The following is a 22,564-nucleotide window of genomic DNA, read 5'->3' as shown; positions in this document are numbered from 1 at the left end:
TTGATATTTTTTTATGATTGTTTCGACTATTTTGGTATGGAATTTTTTTTTTTTTTTCAATTTTTAAAAAACATTATTCCAATAGGAAATTTAATTCTCTACAAAAAGTTATATGTGCAATATATCAAAATTTTGCTTGGTTTACGAGGTATATTGAAAAAACCAAAAAGGGGGCTTTTGCACCATTATCTTCAGTTTCCACCCTCTCATTTAATAGCACTCCGCGATTTTATCTTCTTTTATAACCCATTGAATGATTCCTACAATAAAAACCCGTGAACGTTTTAGTTCCTTTCTAAACTACATAATCAATAGCCTATAAGTTCTTAACGAATCATTGGATTTTTGGAACTTAAAACAGAATTTACTCCCTGTTATACACTCTTTTACCCAAAAATAATTTATATTACATTTCTTTGTTAAATAAACTTATGCTTTTATAAAGTAGGCAGAATTGTGCTACTTAATTTTTCGCATTTTCTATCATCCCAATTTTATGTATGATTATGTAGGTAATCCAAAAAATGTGAATTTTTCTAAATTCATAATATCAAACTTCTAGTCATATGTTTTTTTTTTTTCTTACTAGTTAAATTTTAACATAGGTAGAAACAGAAAATGTGCTGACCTGTACAGGTGCACAGAAAATTACAAGGTAAGTTTTCAAAACTTGATTAAAATTTTTGCAAAGTTTAGACATCGTTTCTTTGGAATAAAATTTGCTTTTTTTTACATAAATTTTCTATAAAATAATATGATCACATTTCTTGCTCTTCAAAATCTTTCACATGTGTTTCAACACTGTCATCGCAAAAAGGCGTTTAAAGAATTTCAATTAACTAAATGTAAGACTTAAAGCAGAAATTATCTTTCATTTCATTAAGTACACTGCTCGAGCACATCTCTCACTCATTTAGATTCCTAAAGATTGATGAAAGATCAGATGCTTTTGTGGTGAAGTATCGATGCACAGGCACAGTACAAATCAAATTACATTTTGGGGATCTTATCCACACAACTAATACAAGTGAATTAAGAAGAGAATTTATTGATTTTAAGACAAGGTAGTCTTAAATAAACCAACTATTTGTTTATGTATCTTCTGTAAAGTTTTAAAGAAGAAAGAAAAATAGTTTCATGAACCATCACAACCAGGGATGAGGTCAATCTTGATGGTCTATCTCAAAGCTACTACACAATCTGCAGCGGTTATTTTTTTATATATAAATTTATTTCTTATTTTTTTTTTTTTTTTTTTTTGTTTCTTTTATGTTTATATCTCGAAAAAAAAACTAGTTTTCATTTCTCTCGACTTTTAATTAGTTCCTACAGATCGCAGAGGTACAGAGGTATTGCGAACGCAAACATTTCTTATTTATCCACGCTGAAGCACTTTGTCTTTGAGTACTCAAAGCTTAAAATTTTAATTAATTCTCCCCGACCGACATGAACTATATATCAACGATGATGATGATGATGATGATAATAATGATGATGACGAAGAGATGATGATGTTGATGGGTACGCTGGTACCAGCCGTATATACAACGAAGTTTCTGTATAAAAGGATACTACTGACAGATGTGCACCAGCTGAAACGAACGAAAAATCCTTATTCACGTGCAGTCTCTATTTATTATGCATTGTTTGAAGTTAAAGCGAAAGGCAAAGAGTGGCGGTTCGGTTGATGGTGGTGGTGCTGTTGTTAGCTGACTGCGTTACCAACAATTTTTTTTTTTTACTTTTTCCAAACCATACCAACACTCACAACTCAAGAACAAATCACGTCAGCTTTACCTTTTTTTTACCTCCCTCCCCCCCCCCCCCTCCCCCTGTTCGGTGAGGTGTGTTTTTGGGTGATGGTTGAAAGAAAAGCCTAGAAAACTGAATTTTTATTGATTTTTCTTGTACCTGAATGACGTCATTCGAAGGCTGATTCAATTTGCCTATACTATAACCACAAGTGTGTCGTTGCTCCTTCATCATCATCATCATCATCATCAAAAGAGTGAGTCAGTAAGGTTAGTTCGTAGTCGTAGTCGTGAAGGTACAAGGAAAAATAAGACAATTATGGCCTCATAAAGCAACACCAACGCAAGGTAATAGCTTTATTAGGTATCATTAATATCATTGCCTATCGTCGTAAGGTTATGTAGTTGGAAAGATGGGGGTAGGAAATATATAAGTGACGATAACACGAAAGGAGTTATTGATTCTGTTTTTCAAATCCTAGGTCAGGGATTTTTTTTTTTTGGCTTTAGAGAAAGTTAAATCTAACGAACTAATGGGAGCAGTTTGTTTTTTTGTTGAAAATTTTGGCACAAAGTTCATTGCCTTTCGGAGAAATGGAGTTAATCAAAACAAAGAAGTGAATAAAGTACTAGATAGATGTTGGTATTCTTATTCCTTGGAAAATTATTTGCTCTTCTTGGTCATAATATATATTTATTTATTACTTTTCTTTTAAGAGGTTTTTTTTTGTGAAGCTCCTTTTCTTTGTTTGTTTGTAAGTGAGAGCAGCATCATACTCTCGGGAAATTAACTCAAATCTAGTACATTTTAGGGAGTTATCGAATTTTAAAGTTTATTTTTAAGATAATTAAATAGTTTTTCTGTTAAAAAGTACCTACTTTAATTAAAGATTAAAAATATGAAACAAAAAAACTAATCAATTCCCAAAAAAACGTGTAATCTATTAATCTTAATGGAAATTATTATGAAATTTTTGTTCAATCAGTTAATTTGGTTTTCTTATCCAGTGTCAATTTAAAATACCATAGAATTTCATCAAAGTCTATCATTCTTGTTGGTGTTGTTCATCATTTTTTTTTTTTTTTGTTAATAAACAATTTTTTATCATCAAAAATTCTTATCAATATGAAGTACCTACTAAATGACAACATGAACTCTAAATAACATTATACTACGTATAATTTTGATAAAAAGATAGGTGGGGTACTTACAGTAGCGAGCAAAAAAAATGCAAACAATAAAAACATTTACATTTTTTTGCTCGTCTAAAGACGCATATTTAGGTAGACTTTTGACCAAATAATGGTTTTGGAGTAAAATATTCCACAAATTGATTCTGTTTAATGAAAATAAAACAGTTTCAATATGCCAAATTTGGTAACTTAGTTCTTGTTGAAAACTCTTTAAACCTCTTTCGTTTGCATTTTTTTTGCTCGCTACTGTATTTTTTTAAAGAAGACAAGTAAACAATACGGTACTTGAAATTAAGATATGTTTACAAAGGGGATAATAAAACTGTAACGTGTATTTCAAACTACTTATTGGGTCATTTAAAGTTTGTTTTAATATTGAATGATAAGGAATTTTTTTCAAAAAGCTTACCACTAGAAACTAGATTTTTGTATGTGGTTTAGTTCAACAGGAAACTTACCTAGAAAGAGATAAGAAAATACAAAAACATTAAAAATTTATTATGCTTAAATTATATAATTTAATTATGGCGCTATGATCTTCAAAAAATTATTATTACATACACATTTTTTAAAAATTATATTTTTTGTGTGAGAAATTATATAAAATTAATTGTTATTTAAGAAAAATCTTTTAATTATATGCAAATGCATGTATAAAATTTTTTTTTATTCTTGATTCCAGTATTTTAGTACAATAGGTAATTGAATTAAAAAGAAACTGAATTATATCAAACCCACTGACACTTTTGAAGCTAGTAATTCATGTGTAAAATTACTACAAATTTACAAAGGTCAAATGGTTTCATTGTAAGTTTCAACAAAAACATTTTATTCAAAATTTAAAAAAAAAAAAAAATGTTACGCATACGCCACAGTGACTTTATTGGTTTTTACTTTGAAAATTGATGCAAATTTTGCTACTACTATTAAAAATGAAGCCAGTTTGGATTTGTTGAATTGCTTCTACCATTTTTAAGGAATGAAGAAAAATAAATGTTCCATACAATTTAAAAATGATTCAAAGTTCGAAATTAAGCGTTTTTACTCAAACCTTAAACGACACGGTGGAAGCAATTCAACAAGTCCGGATTTCTTCAAGAAACTCCTTTAAATTAAGCTTAAAAACAATTTGACACTCCCTAGTAGCATTTTTACCAAAGTAGGATTTTTACCAAAGTGACATCCAAAGTGTTTAAGCCAATTTTCAACCGATTATGCTTTGGTTTAGAAATAAATTATGTTTTAGTATAGATTTTTAAAAAAAAATGCCTTTTTGAAAAAAATATGCTTCAAACTGATGTCGAAATCGGGTAAATGACGAAAAAATGTAAAATCTGAAATGGTTGAAATTTTTCAATGCAAAAAACCGTTTTTTAGCCCTAATTCCAAATTTTTGGGGGTTTTACGAAATCTAATAATTTAATTTTGTTCCCTCTTTTTTTTTGTGTATTGAAGAAACACATCAAATAATGTAAACTATATCATAAATATCATCTTAACAGTATTTATTTCTGTACGAAAGGTGAAATTTATTTGCAAAGGGGTCAATTTATTGAATTCAATTTCAAAAGTGAGAACTAATTTTGGAAATGTATAATTTTAAAAAGAATGAACCAGCCTACTTTATTTGGAGAAGAATTGTTGTGTTTAAACCTTTATTTAAACTTTTTTTTTTAAAGCACGATATTGCCTACAATAATTCGTTCAGTTGTACCTACTTTTATCAATTTATTCTTTATTATTATTTTTTGAAGTGAAAACTTCTTTAGTATCGTAGTGATTTGAAACAAGATGAAACGAAAACGCGACACGACTTCAACTTGTTATAACTTTTTTGTTTTAATAGATAGATGAATGAAATTTGTACTGTAGATAGGTAATTAAATAAATTATAATTGTACAAAATTTTAATTAATTTCATATTCAAAATTCGGAGATAACGGTAAAAAGATGTTCTTTTCCAACACACGTTATATCTTTTGATATAGTGCACATACAAATTTGATTTAACTTTAATACGCATGCTGATAACATAACCTTTTATTTGATATATCACAAGTAACGGTACGTGCTCTACAAGTTACACAATCTTAAATTGAAAAAATTTAAACATACCTCAAAACACCTGTGGAGAACTGTTGGCGATGACCAGCTACCAGTGTAGGAAGTACCGTAATCTCAGTCTGGAAATTCGAAATGGTTGACTTTAAAAAATTCTAACTTCTCTTGTAGACATCTTTGAAATAAGATTTATGCATCATTATACAAGGTGAAACAATAAGCTTTCACATGGCATACAATTTTTTATAGGTTGTTATAGGGAAAAAATGCATTTAATAGCGTGAGAAGACAAAAATACGTGTTTTTTTCGCTTTTTTTTGATGGAAATTGATCGAGTTCAAAAAATTCTAGCTCTTTTTGTAGATGTCTCATAGACCTGATCGATATATATATTTTGAGCTCAGACAATAAGCTTTCAGATGATATGAAATTTATATAGGTTGTCATATAAAAAACATGGATTTGAAATTGATAGAATAAAAATAGGTAGATTTTTTCTATTTTTTTTTGCAAGAAAAATGATTTTTTAAGGTTTCACTTCTACCACGTGTGAATTGCACACATGATTTTTTTTTTTTTTATTGTAACGGGAGTGACAAAATGAAGTGTTAAATAACTTTAACGTCTAATGCGTTTTGTTGTTAATATATTGTTAAAATTACATTTTGTTAACCTGTCTTGTAACTTCACAATCTCTTTAAAATTAGGCGTAACGGGTGTGATGCACACAATCGACTCAGTCCGTTTCGAAAACTTAAGAAGCCATATTGTTAATTTTTAAATGAAAAGTAGATTTATTTTTTTGTTTAATTAAATTGCACTACCAAAATCGTTTTTCAATTCTCATACACTTCAACAACTGAACACCTGCAAAATTTCAAACTGTCAATAAGCTCTTATTCAGTTGACTCCATCTTTTTAAAATTCCAATGAAAATCAAAACTTTTCATTTAATTTAAAAAAAAAAACAAAACTAATGCCTGACACCTTAAGGCAATAAATAAGAACTTCTAAGACGAAAATATCTCATCTGACTGTGTGTTAAAAAGCGTTAACTAGGATCCAAAATTGTTTGAATTCATTAAACATGTTCTATCATTTATTTACTTTCAGTACCTACACAAGAAGTATCTACTTTTCGAAAATCCAATTTTATTTAACTCTCTTCTCAAGAAATACTCATTTGCTTAAACAGCACACACACAAAAACACCCGCCAGAAACACAGAAAATGCATTTCTCATTTTCTATTTTTCCTATACAAACTCTTCAAGTCATGAATTCAGGATTACAAACTGTATCCTGATATTTTTGCAAAAACACATATACCTACATATATTTTGGAAAAGCGTATACTAGTTATTTATGATTATCATTGGTTTAACCCAAAGTTTTCGAGAAACGGGCGAAAAATGGGTAAGGGTAAAATGGCAAAGAAAAGGTAAATCTAAAATCTTTGAAGCAAAAACATTCTCTCTCAAAGGATCAACATCATCACCATCGTATATGACGACGTGCCTGGTTACACGTTTTTCATAGTTTACCTTAGATGACAATGCTTGTGTCTATATATTTAGAGCACCATGATGATGGAGAACTTTGCATTTTCAAGATGGTGTCTCGTCTGTTGTATAGTTTTCAATCGAACATCGTGTTGTTGTCGTACCGCCGCGCCGCAAAAGAAGCTTCTTTGCTTGTTTGACTTTCTATTTGACAACTAACGATGCACACGTCTTCGTCGTCGATGGTATATTGATTTGTTTTTTTCAAATCAAAATCACGGAAAGGATTTGGATAGTTTCAGGAATGAGTGGGGGTTTGTTTGGGTTCTTTATGACAAGGATTGAAAATTGAGACATATTAAAACCAATTTGGAAGATGTTAGAAAAAAATTATCGAAATTTTTTTTAAAATGACAAAAATTTCACAGTTCCCCACGAGGTACTCATGTTCTATTGATGAAGAATTCATGAGGTAATTATGAGGTACTCATAAGGTGTTCATGAGTCACTCATAAGATGTTCATGGGGCGCCCATAAAATGTTCATTAAGTGCACGTGAGGTACTCATGAAGTACTCATAAAGCACTCATGAGGAATTCATGAAGTACTTATCGAGACACTGAAGAGGTACAGAGTGACAGGCCACGAAGCATTTATGAGCCACTCATATTGGCGCACTCATTAAGTACTCATAGTGCACTCATTGGATACTCATAATGTACTCATTAAGCACTCAATAATCGAACATGAAGAAATATTTTGTACTTTGGACTAAGTTTTTTACTCAAAACAGCAAATTAGGAAAAGAGTTTCTATAAAAATGTTGGCCTGAATATTAATATTGAACATCCGGTACTCTAAAGGCATTTCAGAAACTTTTTTGGGGCTTCTGTCCATACTATCTTGTATGAAAATTTTAAACCTATTAACCTCAAGGATTAAAATAATATTGTTACTAGATGTTCATAAGGCGCTCATGAGGTACTCATGAAGTACTCATGAAGTACTCATACAGCACTCATGAGCAACTCGTTAGGTACTTATCGAGGCAGTCAAGAGGTACTCTTGAGACAGTTATTTACAACCCACGAAGCACTCATGACTAACTCATATTGGCGCTCTCATTAGGTACTGATAATGCACTCATTAGGCACTAACAGTGCACTCATTAAGCATTCAATAATCACACATGAAGCAATATTTTGTACTTTTGACTGATTTTTCTAAACAAAACAGCAAATAAAGAATACAGTTTTTATCAAAATTTTGGCCTAAACATTAATATGTATTGAACATTTGGTACTCTATATGCATCTCAGGCATTTATAAGAGGCTTTGATGAATAAATAAGGGTTTAAGTATTTTATCTTACTTTTATGTACAGATTAAAGCATTCCTTTTGTTTTAAATCAAAGGACTCAGCATGTGTCTCTCTACTTTCTTGTATGGATCTTTTAAGCCAATTAACCTCAAGGATTAAAATAATATTGTTACATGGTTGACTGATTTTTGAAATCAATGTTAAACGCATGAAAAGGCTTCAAATTTAATTACACATCAAATTTATTGGTATGAGTGAGTGAGTGAGTGTAGGTGGTTATGATGGTTATTATGAATGTGCTTCATTTCTATAGATTAACTTGTGTATAAAAGAGTCCTGTTGCTTTGCTTCGAATGGTTATATAGTCCTTTTCTCTTAACAAAATGTTATATATGAATTCGCGAGAAAAAAAAACAAAAACAGGATTCCTGAGCTACGTCGACGGGCGTCAGTCGGTTCGTGGCATGGAAATGAAATCGATAAATTCTCTAGGATTTGAAAGTGTTGTTGTTTTTTTATAGAAACCTATACAACTAAAACCACCTCATATATCGTGTCTAGGTATACTAACTGTCCGAAAGTGCTTTTGAATGAAAGGATGTACTACGTACAGCATATTTCTGAAAATTCAAACAAAGAACTGCAATCTCAATTGGAATTGTATTTTTAACGATTTTTTTTTCTTTTTCTCTCATTCGTGTTTATTGGTTTCTTTTTTTTCTAGTTTTTTTTTTTTTTTTTTTAGTAGTTTTATTCTAGTACTATTGTTCGAAGTTATAAGAGCGAAGTTGGGAAAATGAATGGAAAAAAACTCAACTCTTTGACGAGAGAGATTGAAATTGGATGCATTCAGGTTAATATATCTGTAGAGGAGTTTTCTTCTTTTTTTTTTTTCTTTTGTACATTTCGAAGGATATAAATGTCGAAGGAATTACAAGTGGTTTTATAGGTTTTTAGCGGAGAGAGAGAGAAAAAAGGAAAATGTAAAGTGAATAATTTTCTGCTATTGGTCATTGGTGATTGTATAGTTGGAAGTAAGTAGCCCTTTAAAAGTCATTAGATTAATGGCATATCGGTTATCGGATTGGAATAAAATTATGAATATGGAGAACCATATGCTTTTGCATTAGGGAATGCAATGAAAACTATTTAAAAATGATTTTACTTTGAGTGTTTTACTACTTCTCTAAAACATAGGACTGAATTTATCAGCACTTTTTGGTAAGCTAACATTTCAGCAAACTTTTTCAATAATTAAAACTTTAACACAATTTGATCCTTTTTTAAGGGGGGATTAGTTTGTTTCCTTTTAATTTAGGTAGGTACATTTTAAATCTTAAGACATCATTTTTCCAACAAAATAAACCTTTACTAATCCTTCCATTACGTTAATCTCAATTTTTCATTTTCGGGTCATTAACTATTTGCCAACTCAATTGGTATTAAACTAAAATCAATTTTATATGTTGATGTTCAACAGCATGACAATATACCACATATGAAACACATTTTGCTATACTCAACTAAAAAACATAAAATAATTCTAAATGGAAAAAAATTTTAACCCAAAAAGCAATCGATTAACATGCAAAAGTTCACCAACCCTTTCAAATAGATTAAATTTTTTCGTTTTTTTTTTCTATTCTTTGTTTCTGTATTTTTCTTTTTGTTGGTTTGCAAATAATTTATCACAGACCATATAGAAGAAAGTTATAGTCAATACCTTTTTGTCCTCTAGAAGCTTTTAGAGAATTTTATCTTTATTAGATATTTTTCTTTGTTTAACTTTGCTTTATTTTACAAAAATCTGGTTGGGATTGAATTTTGGGTAAGTTAATAAGGAAAATCAAGTTAGGAAAGATTTTTTGGATTTTGTGGGAAATCCTTTTTTTTAGTAACTATTTTGATAAACTTTGTTTAAAAGACTAAAGATATTTAATACATTATTATTAAATTTTCTTTAGTGAAAGTTACAGTTTTCCTTTCCATACTCAGTTTAATATTTCTTATTGATTGTGTTCACAAAAAACTGCATGGAAAAACATCTAATAAACAATAACATTTAAATGATGCAGATAATCAAATGATTTGAAGCTTAATTAGAACATCCTATGCATTAAGATAGGTTAAATATAAAAAAAAAAATGTTAACTTCATACAAAATTGCCAAAAAAAGATTCTTATTGAATCAAAGAATCCAATCAAAAAGTGCATACAATTTGTTTGGGTAAAAATCTGTTTTTTAAAGAGAAGTCGTAGGCAGGATAATTAGACAAAGAAAACAAAAAAGAAAAAAATGATAGCCTAATAAAAAGTGATACAAATTTCGAATACGTCAGTGCAAAGGGTGTCGTTGAGTGAATAAAATTTGAAAACTAAATAAAAAAAATAAAAATGTCCGTTTTGAAAATGTTTAAACAATTTACTTCTTTAAAAATTGTATGAATGACTTGGCACTTTTTGGTATTAGAAGTCAACTTTCCACATGCAAAAGGAAGAGCTCAAATGGGTATTTTTTCAGAAAAACGCAGTTTTGTTAGAATTATTCAAGGCATTACGCATATCAAAATTAATCGTTAGAGCCGTTTCCAAAATTTAAATTACAATAGATCGAAAACATATTTTTATATGCATTTGTTTTCCATTACAAATTGAAAAAAAAAATATATTTATTTGCAACAAAAAATGTTTGCATCAAAAAAAAAATTTGCATAGAAAAAAATTTAGGTATTGCAACTGAAAAATATTTTCATTAAAAATTTAAATTTTTATTATAAATTAAAATATTTTGCATGAAAAAAAATTTTATTGCAAATGAAAAATTTTCTGCATTGAAAAAAAATAATTCAATGCAAAATGTGTGCTTTAAATAATTTTGTTTTCATATTTGTCAAACTTCTTATAATTTTGGTTATTTGATTATACAGAAACTATTTTAACTATTATTGAACATACACTACGCGTCACTTGAATAGAAACAACAATTTTTCTTTAGAAAATAGCGATTGGCGCTTCGGTGAGGTAACTTAGAAGATTTTTGGTTTTGCATTTTCAAAGAGGAACTTTTAACAAACAATGTTGTAAAAACAAAAAAACCCAAAACAGAAACCGTATGGCTACTAGTTGCGTTTTTTCGCATTACTTCACAAAAAACAGTTTTATTTTTGCGTCACTTGAATAGAAACAAGCTCTTAAATTAGATAAAAACGATGAAAAATCAAGGACAACACTAATTTTAGTAAAGCAATATTTTACTTTGACATTATTTGGACATTATAACCAATTATGGGCTACGAGCTACCATTAGGCACCACAGAAAATGCATAAATAGAATTAAACATTGAAAATGCACTTGTACTGTACACAATCGTGGACCTAATTGGAGAAAGTGATAAAAGTGTTTGGTAACTTCTTACAAATTAAGAAAATGACATTTTCTACAATTTAAGGTTTGAATAAGTGAAATAAACTTTCGTTTTCATCCGGAATGCATCTGTTTTGTTTCTATTGCGTTGTTTTTTCTGGAACTATCCTTGTGCAATCTCTAAGAGGGTTGTTTTTCCGCGTTCCTAAACTTCCCAAGAGCTTCTTCCATTATTTCTTTGTAAAAGTTTGCATCTTTTTTCGAAGCGTGAAGCTTCAATTTTGCTATTGCACATCATAAAAACAAAGCGTATTACTGTAACACATTTTAGTGCAGTTTGGTGGCGTTATTCTTTCATAAACCAATGAAATAGGACTAATATTAACGTGTTCCATCTGAGTTGGTATGTTTTCCTTTAAAAAACCACTCTTTACCTCACTTCTTTTCAGTTCGAATGCAACTATAAAATAGTTAACTTTTTTGTAATCTTAGTAGAACTTAAAATGTTGTTATTTTGCATTTTGAGGCTTTTTAAATGTTGTGCACCTTTTATAACTTTCATGATGGAACAAACCAACACATAACCATCACACTAACACCACGTTTTTGACCGATTTTAGCGGCAAAGTGAAGGAAATTGCTGCTAGTTTTTAAATTATTTTTTCTCTGCTCTTGATTTGGGTCTCACCTGTCTTATTTTTTTTATTCAATCACTAGTTTACGATATTTTAAAAGTATTCTCATACAAATTTGGCAAATTTTCCAATATCTTTCGCGATTTTACATAGTGCAAGTGCATTTCCAATGCTAGCTGCTATTTAAGCATTTTTTGTGATGCCTAGTGGTAGCTCGTAGCCCATAATTGGTTATAATGTCCAAATAATGTCAAATTTTAAAACTGCTTTACTAAAATTAGTGTTGTCCATGATTTTTCATCATTTTTATCTAATTTAAGAGCTTGTTTCTATTCAAGTGACGCAAAAATAAAACTGTTTTTTGTGAAGTAATGCGAAAAAACGCAACTAGTAGCCATACGGTTTCTGTTTTGGGTTTTTTGTTTTTACAACATTGTTTGTTAAAAGTTCCTCTTTGAAAATGCAAAACCAAAAATCTACTAAGTTGCCTCACCAAAGCGCCAATCGCTATTTTCTAAAGAAAAATTGTTGTTTCTATTCAAGTGACGCGAAGTGTAATTCAATTTTAAAGTTCACGTGACTCAACTCGACTTAAATTAATAATAATTTTAATAATTTTTTTTTGTTATTTTTGTTGTTTTTCTTCGTTATTATTCTATTGAACCTTATGCATGGTCAGATAGCAATAATTGTAAGAAATTTGAAGAATATTAAAAAAAAAATGTTTAATGCACACATTTTTCATTGATTTTTTTTTTCAATGCAGAACATTTTTTATTTATACAACAAAAATTGTATTTTTTTATTTTCAATGCAAATATTTTTCAGCTCAAATAATTTTTTTTTAATGCAATTTTTTCAGTTGCAAAAATATAATATCAGTTGCAAAGATATTTTATTTTTAATGCAATTTTTTTTTATTTGCAAAAAATATTTTTTTTTTTTAATTTCAAATAAATTTTTTTTTTTAATTGATATCTACAAACCTGCTCCCGGAATGGAAAATCTCAAAATTTTCTGTTTTTTCCTTTGTGTATGTACAAAGCAAAACCCATCACTGTGTAAAGGTTCAAGCTTCTACAAGAACAGGAAGTCCTCCATAATTCTGATGATCTGTTAGTGAGCGAGTGAGTGACTCATTGAGTCAATTAGGTTTTTTACGATTTTCGAAGCCTTGTATCTCTAAATAGGAAGGTGCAATTTTTTTATTTACAGATTTATTCTATCACGTCTAGTTTTTGCGCTCAACTCATCACTATTTCAAATTAAAAGTCTCAAAAACTAGTTTTCAGTGAAATTCTTTTTTTTGTAGGTATTGTATACTTTTCTGTAATATTTTGCTTTTAATTAATCAAAATCACTGGCATTTGCATCTCAAAACCATTTTAATATAAGAGAATTTTATATTTCTTATTGTACAGCAAATTTAATTAATAAATAAATACAAAAAAAAAAATACAAAAAAATAAGATTTTGGATTTCAAAAATGTCTTAGTATTTTTAGGAAAAATGAATTTAAAAAAAAAATCTATTTGAAACGATGAAATATGAATTCTAGAAAAAAATTTTACGGTGATGTAATTCAACGTCAAACGTTAGAAAAGAGCGTTTTTGACCTCATAATATTCAAGTATTTCAAAAACGTAATGTGCCAGTGAATTTCGGATTCGAAATCAGCACACACAAATTCTTTAGAAAAGTATCTATGGTATGGTTCAAGATCTATTTTCGTTGCCGATCATATAACATAGCAACCCAAGCATTTGAACTCGTTCTTAAAAGAAACTACCTGTGTCCTCAAACTTTATAGATTTTGAGTTTAAGTGATAGCAAACAAATTATTGTTGGTATAATTTTGAACAACGCTTAAATTTTATATAGAGTGTTCATCTGTTCATACAACTTAAAGAAAGGTCTGATATTTCAGTCGAATTTGCCTTGGGACCGTTGTTTTTTTTTCTGCGAATTCAATAGGCACATAAAAATCGACCTGTGAAAATTTAATCAATGAAACTAATTTTGGGTTACTGTATTCAACATCGCCTATGGTGATATCATTGATTTGTCATTAGACATCTATTTCGGCTATACTAACAAATATTGTAATGCTATCTATTACCACAAGTAAAAATTATCCAAATTTCTCACTGTGGTAAACTGACCACCACTAACTGTGGTTTAAATCAATTAGCATAATTTCACAAACAACTGCGTAGAAGTAAAAATCAAATTGTTGACAAATTCAAATTAAATTTAGTAAAATTAAATTAATAATGTTTTTTTTTTTTTTTTCTTTCATTCTTGAAAAATATAATTGCTCATTTTAGTTATTTAATTTTATTTTTCACCATAAACCCATCTAAAAATTAAAATTATCCTTCAGTCCTTAATCAACTATGGTTTGTTGTAATGTATGTATGTGTATTTTACATACACATACAAAACACATGAGTGTCAAAATAAATATAATTATAATATATTTTAACCAAAACTTACCGATACTGTTGTTGGCGAAATGTTTTTGCAACTGTGCTGCCAATGCTTGGTGATGTTGTGCCAATGGAGTTAATGGTGGTGGTTGACCCAATTGATGCGGTGCCGACTGGGAATGTGATACTGATGAATTAACACCTAGACTGTTATTTACATTGCCGCCTCCACCACCACCTCCGCCTCCTCCTCCACCGCCACCACCGCCACCTCCACCACCACCGCCTAAACCACCGATTCCAGAATTATTATTCTGATGACTGTTGTGATTGTTGTTGTGATTTGCAATGGAATTTGAATTGAATTGCTGTACAGAATGTGACGAAGGCACATTTGCCTGTTGTTGTTGTTGCTGTTGTTGTTGTTGTTGATGATGTTGTTGCAATTGGGATATAATTGTACCAGCTGTACCAGTGGTAGTTGTTGTAATGGAATTATTTTGTATCGTTGAATTATTATGGACAGAACCGTTGACATTGGATGATTGGTTGTAGTAGGATTCTTCACCTTAAAAAAAAAAAAAAGATAAAATAAAATAGTTAGCAAACTTTTTGTACCACTGTGATTAGAAGCTTAGAAATAGAGCTTTGAAGAAACTTTAAGTGAACTTTAGACTAAACAGTTAAATGGTTAAAATACATAATTAAGAAACCTAAGCGCCATCTGTGTTAGAATAGATAATGAAATAAAACGAAAGCTTTTTCGAAAAAAGCTTTCTAAGATTATTTGAAAAGTTAAGTTGCAATTATTTTTGTTTAGATAAAAGAGCTTTTGAACATTTTTAACAACTACACTATTTTTCTCATGCACTTTATTTAGCAACGTTCCACAACTTATTAAACTTTTGTTCGTTTCAAAACCAGAAGGACTTATCAAAGGATTTCCAAATTTTTCGTATTCATATTCGCATTAAATCTTGTATAATTGAGAGTTTTAATTAAGAAAAAGAAACTAAAATGTACGTTCAAGTAGACTAAGATTCATCGACAAAAATTTTGTTTCGCAATAATTTTGTGTGTAGGTAGAGGTACTTCATTCAACTTAATTTAAGACAGGGTTTTAAAAATATCAATTGAAAAAAAAATGCATTTGAAATTACAAAAAAAAAAAAATTATTGCAAATAAAAATAAAATGCACGACTGGGTCGCACGAACTTGCTCTTGGAGTTAAAGTTGCTTAAATTTTTAAGACTTTTTATGTAGAAATTTGGAAAAAAAATAAAATTCGTTTAAAAAAAAAATAAAATAAAATCTGAAATTAAATTGCCCTCCAAAACAAGTATGCAGTTTTGATTGATATATTAACGTGCATTTTTAGAAAAAAAATTTTCAAAATCGTTAGAGCCGTTTTTTAAAAAAACAATTTTTTATAAATAATTTTTTGGAAAAAAAGTTTAAAAATAAAATTGTAATGCCATTTTGTAGAAATCACTAATCAACATCTAAAAACAAAATTTCAAAAAAATTCAATGTCCCGTTTTCGAAAATTTCATTTTTCAAAAAAAAATTTTCAAAATTTTTTTAAAAATCCAAAAATTATTTTTTTGGAAATTTTATTTTTGGTTTATATTTAAATTATATAAATGCTTCTTCACAAAAAGTTTCGTTGAAATCGAATAAGAAGTTTCGGAGATATTCGAATTTAAAAAAAACGGTTCTATGGCAGGTACCGTTAATAATGATTTTCAAATAAAAAATTTTTCATTGAAATATAGACCTTAGCGTAAAACTAACATTTGAATTTTTTAAACAAAATCGTTGGAGCCGTTTTCGAGCTATTTTAATTTTACTAAAATCGGTATATGACAAGTACCGTTATTTTTGGTCCAAAAAAATTAATTCCAAAAACCCCTCTGGAGAGTCGCCAAATAACGCTACATACCAAGTTTGACATTAATCGGTCCATCCGTTTAGGCTGTAGCTCCTTATACAGACAGACAGACAGACAGACTGACAGACTGACAGACAGACAGACAGACAGACAGACGGACTTCCGGGACCCACTTTTTTGGCATTGTCTACCATCGTAATGTCATGGAAAAATGTTATCTCAACTTTTTTTTTTTGTACGAATGCATAACTTGATATATAGTACCTATATCGCAAGTAAAAATTTGCATTAACAAAAATAAATTTGTTGCAAATAAAAAAAATTTGCATTTAAAAAACATGTTATTATAACTGAAAAATACTTGCATTGAAAATAAAATCTTATTGCAAATAAAAAAAAAATAAAAGATTTTCTGCATTGAAAAAACAAGATTCAATGCAAAATGTGTGCATTAAATTTACATTATATAGGTAATAGGTTCAATATTAAAGTTGAAATAGCTAATGAATAGCAAAAATTTGTATTTTTAATAATTTTTTTTAATGCAAATTTTTTTTATTTGCAATAAATATTTTTGTTTTTAAATTAGCAATTAAAAAAAAATGCATTAGATATAAATTCTTTACAACCCTGATATAAGAGTAAATGCAAAAAATATTAGTTACTTTACAACTTATGAAACCAAAGGACGTTTGAAGGATATAGGTCGAAGCCAGAAATGTAACAATATTGTCCTTCATTAAAATGTCAAGATCATTTAAATGATTTTCCTCACTTCAGGAAAAATTTAAGTCAACGTATATTTGACCATGAAACCATTTTCATATCGACTTTAAAAAATCCCCCTAAAAGAATATATATCCCAAAACAAAATTTAGCAAACTCCAAGGAACCGTTTTATTTTATTTCCGCATGAACGACAATAACCTGTGCAAGCGAAAAATAAATACAGATACCTGTCATTTCATTGTCATGGTCACTTGAAACCACAAAAGTCACCAAAAGAAATTCGGAAAATAAAAATAAAATTTAAATAACAAAAGCAAAACAAAAAAAAACAATCACTTTCATTTTTCAATTAAAAAACATTCAACGTACTTTGAACATGATTCACTTCCATTTGTCTTTGGAAGATAAATTTTGAATGACAAAAAAAAAATAAAAAACAATGTCTGGGACAAACGACAACGACCTGGATATACGAGTAAGTGACAATTTAAAAGAAAAATAATATTCGAAAGAAATCCGAGAGGGCGTTCGTCAAATTAAACAACAAAAAATAAAAATTGAATACAAAACAGAACGAAATTGGAAAACCTAAGACAACTTTATGTTAAGGTTACCTTTAAGATTTTTTAATGAATCAATTACTGATTGTTAACTAAACGTAAAGATTTTATAACATCAAACAAAAATTTGTACTTCTTAACGAAAACACTAAAAAAAATAAGCTTTAGAGGCCTCCGGACAAAATTTTGAAAAAAAAATCGGGAAATTGGGAACACTTCTGCACAGTTTGTGAGGTCCATACAACAGCTATTGCAAAAAACTAATGTTTTTATGAAAGATTGATATTTAATCCAGAACATTACCGAGCCACTTTTTTAATTTGTATTGTTTTTTTTTTTTTCGAACCCTATTTTCCCAGAACCACTTATTTCTAACATGGTTTGTGAAAAAGTGGAGAACACATATTGTAGATTTATGTCAATTTACAGATAATGAATATTGTCAAAATTCTAGTAATTTTTTTCAAAAACGACGCGACGCCAAAGACATATTTCTAAACCCTATTTAATGACTCGAAACCTCAATTTCTAAAGCTAAAACGTAAACCCCTTGCTACCATGGTACAGAAAGAATCCGATTTCTTAAAACGTGAAACGTTTTTAAAAATAAACGGAAACATCCAAGTTGTCGATGCAATAATTTTTATACACGAAACGTAAAAGAATCATCTATTCTCCTTGAGAATTAGAATAAGCAAATATATTAATTTCAACATCGATAATGTCACATAAAAGAATATTCTAAAGGACTTTTCAACAACTTTAAATGAAAAAAAATATATAAATATAAATAAAAAGTACTGAAATTGACCGTTTTTATAATTTAACATTCTATCAATTCCGGTAAATTTAATTTCTAAAAGTTTACTTTATGATTTTTTGAAAGGATGAAAACAAATCTGTGGTGCCTACCAAAAGTGAGATTTTTCACAAAAAAGGCTTCTGTAATAAAAAAATTTGAGAAATTAACTATTAATTTATATTTCACCAAAAACAATACAAAAAAAAATCTCTTAAATCATTTCTGGGTTAACACTTTTACGAATTTTTCAAAACCTTTTTGAACTGATGCCATAACTATAAGTCACACAAAAAATGGGAACGATATTAAATGTTGGTTATTTTCTCTTCTAGTAATCTGCAAAAACCGTATTAGCGAAAAAACGTTAATCATAAGCAAATCGTTAATTTCAATAAATTTTCAAGAAAATAGCTAATAAGACAACTTTTTTTTTCAGATTATTATTACTTGCTTTATAGCATAGGGCAAGTTTACAATTCGTAAAAAAATCAAACTCAAGATAACAATCAGAGATGACATTGAGATGATGGAGAATGCAAAAAAAAAGTGGGTACAGAAATTTTGAGTGTCTACCTGCCTGTCTGTCTCTATCTCCTATCTCTAGCTGCTGTTTAAACCACTGCACTGGAGGGAATTTCTTTAAGCCTTGTTGTTAAGGTTTTTTTTATTGATACTAGATGGGAAATTGAATATATGGCATATAAGATATTGCTTACAAAACAAGACCGTTATTAACGGTAACTGCCATAGAACGGTCTTTTTATTTCTGATTTTCTCGTAAACGACATGACCTATTTCAATAATTTCTTTTGTTCAAAAACGCTTTAATGCCATTTTCTGAATCGAAACTTAAATTATTTATATTGAACATAAAATCTTATTCCCTACTTTTTCCTCTGGATTTATGTACTTCACATTAGGATTTATGTATAGAACTTAAATGCTTAAGTTTCGATTCAGTAAACGGCTCTAACTCAATGATACAATTAATAAAAAATTCAAACAAAAATTATTTTTGGATTTAAAAAAAAAAAAACGGTACCTAACTAATTTTTTTTTTTTTTTTTTGAAAAATCAATTTTTTGAAAAAGGACCGATAAATTTTATTAAACTTTGATCTTATGTGTCGACTGATACTTCCTTTTTAATCGCATAACAATTTTCGTTTTTTAATTTTATATAAAAAAAAAACTTAAATTTTCAATTTTTTTGGAAGTCAAAAGTTTTTGTGACTTTAAATCAAATTTTATATTTTTCAGTATTTTATTTTTTTATTTAGAAAAAAATGCCAAAAAAATTTTTAAATTTTATTTTAAAAAGTGTAAAAAGCTGTCAAAATCAATATCACTCCGACCCATAAAATTTCTAGGTGCTATTTTCTTTAAATTAATTCAAACTAAAAGGGACCAGTGGCAATCCTACCATTCAAAACTCCAAAGAACAATACATTTTGTGTGTTCCCTTCTTCTGACTCATTTAGAATTCTTAACACCGAATGATACCCCCAGTTCTTGTCGCACGAACAAGCATTCTTTTTCTGCTTCTCCTTCTTTTCAATTAAAAGAGACAAACAAATAAAAGAATTCAAATACAATAATTTATTATTCATAAGTCGAAGGCGCGAACAATTCCAGAGAGTTCTTTTCAGTTAATTTTTACTTATGGCAAAAATTACTATGGTGTATCTACAAATAAGGGAATTTAAGGGATTCGGAAATAAATTGAAATTGGTCATACCAAAAAAAATAAAAAAAAAGCAGCAAATCAAAATGATTTTGTTGCTTTTTTTTTATTTGAGAACTGAAAACCTCCAAAGTTTTTGTCTGTTTCTATCTTGTTTTTGTATGCAGTTGAAAAGTTTTTCAAGAAGCGATTTTCTCAAAGTAATTTTTTACGCAAAAGTTTAATTTTTTTTTTTTTTTTGAACAATTTCATGCGACCCCTTCATACCCATTTTTGTTGTCAACCATTCGTGCATGTTAGCATCATTATCACAATGGAATCCACAACAAGGCAGGTTAGTTACCCTTTTTAGGTATTCCAATGGCGCTTTTCATACACACAAAAAATCCTTTGACATTTAACTGGAAAAAAAATAAACAAACAACAACCAAACCAATACAACGTGTAGGTTTTGCACAAATAGAATAGGGTCTCTTATTCATTTATCAGGCGGCTTCAAAGAATCCTCCTTTTCGTTTCTTTATATGAAAAGGATTTATAAATACACAACACAAGTGTAGTTAGCTCATCAATTACAAATTAGCGAGACTGTAAATAAAAAGATACAAAATGTATCTGCCAATTCATTACTGTTGTATGCATTTTACAAGATATACAAAAACGCCACAGGAAGTCAAGAGATTCATTAAACAAAACCTCAACGCCACTGTATACAGATATGAGTAGTAGGGAAGACTCATACAGGACTTTCAAACCATAAGGTGGAAAGAGAGTCATCATCAGAACGCATTTTCCTGATTGCATATCCGGCTTCTGGCATTGAGTAGTAAATCGCTGCTTATCACCGGAGCCAGACTATACTATACAAACCTATCCATTCTCTACCACCTTTATAATCGTAGTCCATTCAACTTTAATATTGCCAATATATACAGGGAATGCATCAGTGTAGATAGGAAGTGCGAGGGGGTGTCTCGTGATGTAAAGTCATCAGAGAGTAAACCGAAGCGATTTATCGTCGTCGTCCTAAAAGGGATTTTGTTGCCCAATAACCGATTCTGAACGGTGACTTTAGTGGTAGTGGAGATGACAGGCTCTTTGGGACACGTTATTGCAGAGAATTCGATTATGAGTTATTGCTTTTTATGAAAAGGTGTAGTGGTGTGATGGTGAATGCGTTCCACCATCGCATCGTCTGAACTGCATTCGAAAGGTGTTATTAAGTTCATCAGAATCTTTAAAAATTTTTAATGGAATTGGCTGTGTCGGTGTTGTTGTGAGTAAGGTATTGGAAGAACAACGTAGACATTTTTATTGTTAAGAATTTTTTTAGTAGTTTGTAACTCGTTGTGACCACTTTGTTAATTTTATAAACAAGGTAACGCCTTTTTAACCAAAACAAAAGGCAGAAGCATGGTTTGAAGATTCTTTTTTGGAAAGCATGTTTTGCTTTTTACCAATTAAATGGTAAAAAATTGTATGGGATTAAAGCCAAAGGCATACGAGTGAGACTAGTTTCGAATATAGTACCGTGAAAAGTTCATATTGTGAATGAAATGTATGGGCTGCACAATTTTATTTTCTCTCTAGTTTAATTTGTATACATGATAGAACAACCAAAATGGTACCAAAACGTAGCCCTCAACTTATAGTATATTTCCACATCAAAAAGTCATTTTCAAAAAAAAAAAAGTCGCTTAATATATTCTTACGGAAAGGTATCGATATGAAAAAAATTGATTTTAAAACATAATTGATAAATTGAAAGGTATTAATATGTAGATGGTTTGTATCAAAAAAAATAATACCTTTTCTTCCATCTTTACATTGCTGTTAATTTGTACGAGTGAAGAAACACTCTCGATTTCTTAAAATTTTAACTTAGCTTAATTTGTTAATAAATTAATTAAGACAGGCTTCAAAATAATTATTAATTATTATCGTTTAAATCCTGACTTTAGCATTATTGTTAAGATAACATTACTCAGGATCAGCAAAAGCGTCGTCATTTAATCCACATTTGCAATACACACATTCTGATCCTCGGTCTTATTTTTACAAAAAATATTGGAACAATGTTCGTGTTTAAATAAAAAAGTATAGTGGAAATGGGGTTCAAGACCGCCTATGGGTTCTGCCAGACGTCCCGATTAACAAAATGTCCCGATATTGTCCCGACATTCTGTTTTTTAATCTGTCTTTGTTTGAAATCGTTCGGCAAGAAAAAAATGTGACTGCGTAATGAATCACTATTGATGTGAAGCAATTTCAATTGATTTCGAACAATCATATTCATCAAACATTTTGATCTTTTTTTTAAACCGTTAAAACAGAAATACAATGTTGAAATGTCAATGAAAAGTAAGTTTTTGAAACCTCAGATATAACACATTCATAATGGCTTTACCCTTGAAATTGATGAAAATGATTTTTGTTCTCTCTCGAAAACATTTAGCTGAGGTGACATTTTCTTCCTAAAAACATTTGCTACGTGTTGTTTCCCTTTTGGTGAAAATATATTACCACTTTTATTATTACACGTGTATAAATGAATAGTAAAACTACCGGCCCAAATTTACAAACATGTTTTTGAGATATTTTGTGGCGTCTTGATGTTTGTAAGCACTATAACTTTCGTTAGA

The 22,564-nt window shown here is 29.3% G+C and overlaps 1 protein-coding gene across 7 annotated transcripts in view; it reads right to left on the bottom strand.

Annotated features, from left to right (window-relative positions):
- Nucleotides 1-22,564, bottom strand: part of LOC129908116 (phosphatase and actin regulator 4) — a 413,058-nt gene that overhangs the window by 182,840 nt on the left and 207,654 nt on the right. For all 7 annotated transcript variants that reach the window (XM_055984423.1, XM_055984416.1, XM_055984418.1 and 4 more), the window contains exon 4: nucleotides 14,324-14,824. In XM_055984423.1, the coding sequence (XP_055840398.1) occupies nucleotides 14,324-14,824 (501 nt within the window). The remainder of the gene's footprint in view (nucleotides 1-14,323; nucleotides 14,825-22,564) is intronic.

The sequence above is a fragment of the Episyrphus balteatus genome, chromosome 2 (genome assembly GCF_945859705.1).
Source record: "Episyrphus balteatus chromosome 2, idEpiBalt1.1, whole genome shotgun sequence".
Lineage (NCBI taxonomy): Eukaryota > Metazoa > Arthropoda > Insecta > Diptera > Syrphidae > Episyrphus > Episyrphus balteatus.
This window is presented reverse-complemented; position numbering and strand designations above follow the sequence as displayed.